The sequence below is a fragment of the Centroberyx affinis genome, unplaced genomic scaffold, assembly GCF_046629955.1.
Source record: "Centroberyx affinis isolate AG114_WGS23_722 - 3 ecotype Tasmania unplaced genomic scaffold, CSIRO-AGI_Caff_v1 ptg010715l_1, whole genome shotgun sequence".
Classification (NCBI taxonomy): domain Eukaryota; kingdom Metazoa; phylum Chordata; class Actinopteri; order Beryciformes; family Berycidae; genus Centroberyx; species Centroberyx affinis.
The window spans coordinates 3,588-10,702 of NW_027284914.1; the positions used below are offsets into that span (position 1 = coordinate 3,588).

General features: G+C 42.9%; 1 protein-coding gene across 1 annotated transcript; it reads right to left on the reverse strand.

Annotated features, from left to right (window-relative positions):
• Positions 1-225: 225 nt before the first annotated feature.
• Positions 226-6,438, reverse strand: LOC139640798 (regulatory-associated protein of mTOR-like). Its single transcript, XM_071514971.1, has 6 exons — positions 6,226-6,438; positions 5,162-5,289; positions 3,433-3,519; positions 3,167-3,283; positions 2,096-2,225; positions 226-1,353 (listed from the first exon to the last, which is right to left on the reverse strand). The coding sequence occupies exons 1-6, from the start codon at positions 6,400-6,402 to the stop codon at positions 1,285-1,287; spliced, it is 708 nt and encodes a 235-aa protein (XP_071371072.1). The 5' UTR covers positions 6,403-6,438; the 3' UTR covers positions 226-1,284.
• Positions 6,439-7,115: the final 677 nt, after the last annotated feature.

Here is a 7,115-nt window from a genome sequence, read left to right on the forward strand (position 1 = left end):
GACGCTTGTATTGCTGTACTGTGACACCTCTGGGTGCTGCAGGGGTTCAGCGTTTAGGAAAGACTCAGCAAGGCAGCAATAGCCGAGCTCTTGACGGCTTGTGCTGCCGCTATTGCCTTCGAACCGCAGCACTGTTGTCCATCTCCGGCTTGACTGGAGGCTCTAAAATAACGAGGGGGGGGGGGGGGGGCTTGAGGCTGGATCTTGGGAGTTCTTTATTGCTTTGCAGGTGGGGTAGACAGGTAGCATTGGATCCCTAGAGGACGGGGTGGGGTTGGGTTTAGAGTGGGATTGGAACCGGGTGGATATTGTTTCCACTCCAGTTCTCCTCTCACTGTTTTAGCTATAAGGGAATATATCATCCTTTGGGCACAGAATAAAGCCTGGAGGTCTTCCCTTACTGTAGGTTACAGCTTTACAACAAACCTCTGAGCCATAACAAGGGGCTTGCATGGAAGAGATTAGTAAGTTTGGCACACTGGGGTCAGGGAACGGGACTTATATGTAGGAAGTCCTAGCATGGTAGCGGGCATCTTTTTTGGGCATCAGTTGTGTCCAAGGCTATGAAGGCCCACTCTGGGGCACATCTGTGCTATAATCCATTTCAATACACACACACACACACACACACACACGCACAAACACACATCACGTCTGCCTGGTCAAAGTGCCAGGCAAAATGAGCGTAGTCCACCATCTCTGGGAAATGTCTTGTCAGCAATGCAGCAAAGTAGCAAAACTCCGTTATCTGTGTCCATTGGCTGTAATGGGGCCATTCAACTGAATCCAACAACACAGTGAGGTCCAGCGTGGAGCAAGTTCTTGTTTCCTGCCCCGGTGGATGTGTATGTGTTTGACAGTGTGTGTTCTCCTCTGGGCGACCCCTCCCCCTGCCGGTGCGTGGGGTCAAAGTTCATTCAGGTAGTGACGCTCGCTGCGAGGCCAGAAAGTGCCCCAGCGATAGGTGGGTACCTCTTCTTAAAATAGAACCTATCATCTTCTGTATACGCAATTTAAATATACACGCTCCTCAGCACAGCCAAGTCTACAATCATTAGCTTCATAATAAGAATATGAATAAACAATGAGAATAATAATAATAATAATATATAGTCGTTCATAGCATGAGTTTTTGTCAGCAGCCATCACTAGAACATTCAGGGTGGTAATTGCATATGTACAATATAACGTCATTTACATCCTGGCTCCCAGGGCTCAGGGTCAGAAGTCATAGGTGGTGGGGGTGGGGGCGGGGGGGTGGGGGGGGTGTTCAGTGCTGGTGTGTTATCTGAGCCTCTTCTCTGCTGAATAGATGGACATGTAGAAGTCGTTGCTGCCTACCGCCAAGTGGGGCTAGAGGAGAACAAAGAGCAGGAGAAAAGACATTAGATACAGTTAACAGATAGTCATGCTTTGCTTTAGGTCACATGATGCACTAAGCTGCTGTTCAAACCTCGTGTTTCTCATCAATGTCTTTTACAAAAACAAATATTTGATGCCATCAGGCACTGAAAGCATGAAAGTGAACTACAAAGACTATTATTTATTGCAGTGTGACGCAGTGTGTGGTGTTGGGGAAACAGTCTGAGCTCCTTTGGGCCTGTGTTGAATAAACTGAAGAGAGAGGCAAAGTTTGGACCGTAGCCTAGACAATATGTTCAGGACGCAACCCATTTTAATAAGCTACATGTTATATTTGCTTCACAAATCTAGTGATAATCTAGTAGGGGTGTAAAAGTCAAAGTCAAGTCAAATCACAATCACAATGAAACTGCATTTTGAGAGCATCTTGCTTCCTTACTGTGATGTTTGTTTGTTGTGATTCCTGTTGAAACAGGATATTGGGGCGGGACATAACGCAAGGGATCATTCAAAAGTGTAAACCAATGGGATGTCAGTTAGGGAGAGAAAGGTAAAGTTACAGATTTTAGTGCCTGAACAAAGGGACACTACTAAGCTTGCTGAATGAAAGAATGAAATGTCAATAAAAATGGTTGTTCAAATCAGTCAACCTCCTTGAAAGTGGTGTGCATGTGCAGTGTGCCAGAAACACACACAACCATGAATGTAAAAGGGATCGTCAGTGCCGGCCTACCCAGTAAGGATGGAAGGCTAAACAGCTGATGGCTCCAATCCTTTGGCCCATGAAGCCGTCATAGTACTTGATGTTGCTGATCACATCCCCGTTAGCGTTGTACACCGCGATGAACTGGTTCATCGATCCGCTGAAGGGGGTGGGGGGGGGAATAAGAAAACCAAAAGAGAGAGAGGAGGCAACACTTAGTAGACTGTTACAGGCTGGAACATCACTGAACCCATCATACGCTGCATACAATGTACGGGATTTCCTGTGCAGTGAACTTTGAACTCAACCATGCTATATTGTCTTGTTTGTCTGACTTATAATATATCAACCGTCATTACCGAGCCAGCTCTTTGTCAATAAAGACAGAAGAACAAGAGGATAAAGCTTTGCTATTGTGCGTGCTCCTAACACCGCTAAAGTTGATCTCTGATATATTTGAATCAGATTCCCTGTATTTGCCAGGTATAATAAATGTACACAAATTTGTCTTGGTGGCATACGGGTACAGGGAGAACAGGACTTCACATACAGTGCAAGACATACAATAGAAAGTAGACTATACATATCACTCTAAAAATATACATTCAGCCTTAAGTCCACTATTAATGTACTGTTTGGATATTATGGGGTACAAGTATGGTCACTGGCGGGAAATTTCGACGCACGAGAATGAATGAATCGAAACTTAAAGAGCAAAATCCAAAACTGTCTCCTAAACAGCAGAGATGGTTGCAACTGCTGCAAAGAGATTTTTTTTTCCATCATCTCAAATGCTACCAGCACCTAGAAATTTAGGTCAGAGGATTGGCCAGTTTACTGACGTCACGTTACATGAATTCTGGGTAATGAAGTCCTTCAATCTTTCAAAACTTCAAACTTCAACTGCTGTCACTTGGGGTGCAAAATTGCCAAGTGCAGCTTTATCGTTTTTTTTTGTTATCGTTTATTTAACTGTCTAAGGCAACGTGGTAAGGGATACACAGGAGAGAGAAAGCTGTCCTATCCTAAGCCAGCAGGCCTCTTGATCAGTTTTGCCTTGTGCCGGGACCCTGCTTCCATAACAGCAACCTTTGAACTCACCAGGCGAACAGGTTGGCCTGTGGGTGGATGTCCAGGGCCGTTAACCCCTTCACCGTCTGCAGCACGTTGACAGAGTCTGGCGTCCGCGGCTCAAAGAAACGCACGTCCCCGTTAACACTGGTGGGGAACAAAGTCAAAGTCAAAGTCAGTACAGGCAAGAAACCACTCAGGTCTCTGAATCAGAACTGTAAATAAAAACTAAACTAGAGAGAGAGGGAGAGGGAGAGGGAGAGAGAGAGAGAGAGGGAGAGGGAGAGAGAGAGTACCTGACACTGATGATATGTCCCTCTGTCTCCTTCTGTAGATGGGCTTTGACCACCCAGGCTCCGTGCTCCCTGTATGTCATCACCCGACTGTAGAAACACACAACAGACAGAAGAATGTCAGTTAGGATCGACTTGAGCAGAGGCATTCTTCAAAATGACACGACAGGAAATACAGGAAAATTTTGTATTTTTTTATTTAACCTTTATTTAACCAGGCAGGTCAATTAAGAACAAATTCTTATTTACAATGACGGCCTAGCAAGAGGACAAAAGGACCTCTCGAAGGCTGGGTGACAGTTGCAGGTGTGTGTGAACAACTAAGTAAGGCAAATATTGAGAACTCCAAATTGGAAAAAAAGCAGCAGTGTTTCAAAGTGTCTCTATGCAGTTGAATGTAATAGAGGTGAGTGAGCACTGGGTGGCACCATGAGACTGTGGCTGAAATGATAGTGGAGCATCATCACAGCCTCTTGGAGAAACTGAAGTGATGTGAAAGCAGAAAAAAAACTACCTATAATGCACTCTATTATACTATGAATATTCCTCGGTCTAATGCATTCTGTCTACAGGAGTGACAGGAATTACATCCAATCTTTGTAATGATATTAGGCAACATCAAAATAAACTCTTCTCTTGTTCTCTCTTCTTTCTCCCAGCATTGCTAAGAATTTATGTGTAATGGGACCCATGTGCTATCAGCTATGGAATCACAAACATACTACTACTTATTTTATAATTATTATAGTTTGGAGTAGTATTAGTTGTAGTAGAAGAGTAGTAGTAGTAGAAGAGAAGAGTCTTTTTCTTATGGTCTTATTGCTTTTATTATTTTATTGTCCTTTTGTCTTTTAAACTGGTCTTTGTTTTTATTGTGTTGTTTTATGGTTTTTGCTATTTTGATTGTAGAGCACTTTGGTCAACTGTTGTTGTTTTTAAATGTGCTTTATAAATAAATTTGGATTGGATTGGATTGGATAGGATAGAAATAATAGCAGTTGTAGCAGCAGCAGTAGTAGCAGCAGGAGGAGCAGTATTTTTTTAACCCCTTCCTTAACATATAGGCTAAAAACCCACAACACAATGTGTTAACTGCTGCAAGTATTTAACAATGTCGTCAGCATTTCATCAAGAAAATTCAAAATATGACCTGTATGAGCCTGTGTAGTAATCCTGGACTGATCTTAGGGAGAGCAACACGGTTGGGGGAAGACGTAACTCTTTGCCTCAGGGGAACTATTAAATTAGCTTTAGTTAAAGATTTATGGGGCACTTCGCGGCTTAATTGCACTGTTTTTTCCCCTTGGGGCTTAAATTAAAATAATGTTTAACCAATGGGGGGGGGATACAGTGCCACCAGGGTACATTAAAAGAGATGGCAACCCCAAAGGGAGATTTACAGCACACAATATATAATAAATATAGATAAGAGACTTTAATATATGTAGGGGAATGTAGAAGTTAATCTGAACTGAATAATGCTGAGAGAGAATTGTTCTGTGTGTTCTTAAAGGTGTTTAAATAATGGCAGGGCAGTTAAAAAAAGAGCTGGAAATTGAAACTGTATAGGCAAAATTAATTAATTTCATGATTAATTTAACCATCTCTATGCAAATAAGACACTAATTTAAACAGAGAGGTCAGAGGTTGCATGCAACATTTTAGAGGGAGGAGTGTGTGTGTATGTGTATGTATGTGTGTGTGTGTGTGTGTGTGTGTGTGCGCGTCCTACCACTCATTGGGACCCATCCTCCTGTCGTAGACACGCACAGATCCGTCTCCCAGACCGGCAACGATGAGCGAGCGCTGGGAATCGCAGGACAGACTGGTCACACAGCTGTCCGCTCCGGTTGGGATGTCCTGGTGGACGCAGACACACACACACACACACACACACACAAATCCCCTTGTAAAGACTTGTAAAGAACCAACCCAGGGAACTCCGTCGTTACAACGCTCATTTAACATTAAACTAACTAAGAAATAATCAATCATGTCCGCTGTTGACTGATGGCTCATTTCAAGTTGGACCCGGCGTCAATACACAGCCACAGGCAAGACTGGGCCATTTATACTGGTATTAAGACCATCCATCAAGACAATGATTAGCACGGTAAGGATCATTAGACATGTGTTTAATAAATGCACTGACGATAATGGCACTGCCGCCGATTTCCATTACTGAGACTACCATGAATACTGACTCTGTCACACAACAACATGAGTACAGTGTTCAGTGTACAAGTCAGCTGAAATGTGAATATTTAATTAGAGCAAAAGCTGCTATATGTTCAGGATAGTGATAATAGTACCAATGTGTGAAGATTTGAATAGAACAGTACATAAAATGATGAAAATGATTAAAAACGATGACATGATGTTGTCATGTTTTAGCACCAAAAGCATTTTTTATGTTGATTTTAATAAATACTGTGAAAATACTGTTTATCAGAATATCTTTGACCAAAATATCACACCATGAAAATTAACAGCCCATACCTAGATATTGACCTGTGTCTACACAAGAGCATGTGACAAGTTTATTATTAGAGCACACAAGGTTTTTTTTTTGCTTACAGAAAACAGAAGACACAAAACTGATAAAAACAAAGACAACTAGAAGACACTCAGTAGAGCGCAAACCTCCACCAACGTTGAACAATTCTCCAACTTGCAAAGCCACAGCCTCCATAACAGTTTATGTTTGTAGACAGGGGTGATGACATAACCTCCTTCCAACTACATAGGTGGAGATAATAAAAACAAGAGATAAAACAAGTGCAATGTGTGCAATACCTGGACCTTCATCTCCCGCTCAGTGTCCCAGATCCTGATGACTCTGACATCTCCAGAGGTCATGAGGAGCCCGGTCTCCTGCTCCCAGTCCACCACCATGCCCGCACCTACAGGACAGGAGGCCATGCCAGTTAAAATGCTGAGTATACACACACAAACACCCATGCACACACACATGTACAGTAGCCATGAGATTTATAGCCGTAGGGTGTGTTGTTCTTAGATTCACACACCAGGACTGGGGTCACCTCACTTTCAGTTCAATCAATAAAAAAGGTAGATTTTCATCAAAATTAAAAAACTGGAAGTTTTTGGCCTTAAAAGTTACCATTATCCGACAACCTGGGCACACTTGCGCTGCACAGGTTTATGTGACACACACACACACACACACACACACAGACACAGACACACACACACACACACACACACACAGAGCATGTGGATCCCCCTAATGCACAACACATCTGCTGGAGGTTTCAGAAGGCTCTTGCTGCCACATGTAGGAAGTCAAATGAAAGATTAGTGCGGCCCAAAGCAGTAGCAGCGCAGCTTAGAGCTCCACTGTGTAACTAATAAATACATGACAAAACCCTCAACCAGCAACACAAAACTTTCCCCTCCGTGGAGAATGCCAGGTGCACAAGCAATGACCTTTCAACATGTTCTTGTTTATCAGACTTTAAGTTAAATATCACACTTCATTATCATACCAGTTCTGTGTGTCTGAGGGAATAAACTGGACTTTAATACTGATGAAAGAGCAGTTTTGCATTTTGCAACCTTCCCGTCAAGACGACCACTGGGAGATGCAAAAACTGACCCTGGAACAGTGCCTGTCGGCAGATTCTGTCTTGTGTAACCAATGACACAGAGAGAGAGAGAGAGAA

Excerpts from the sequence above, each read along its gene's own strand:
- LOC139640798 (XM_071514971.1), bottom strand. The coding sequence starts at position 6,402 with ATGTGTGTGTGCATGGGTGTTTGTGTGTGTATACTCAGCATTTTAACT. Across the intron at positions 3,284-3,432 it reads GGACATATCATCAGTGTCAG|TGTTAACGGGGACGTGCGTT; the intron begins GTACTCTCTCTC and ends GTTCCCCACCAG. Across the intron at positions 2,226-3,166 it reads CAGGCCAACCTGTTCGCCTG|CGGATCGATGAACCAGTTCA; the intron begins GTGAGTTCAAAG and ends CACCCCCTTCAG.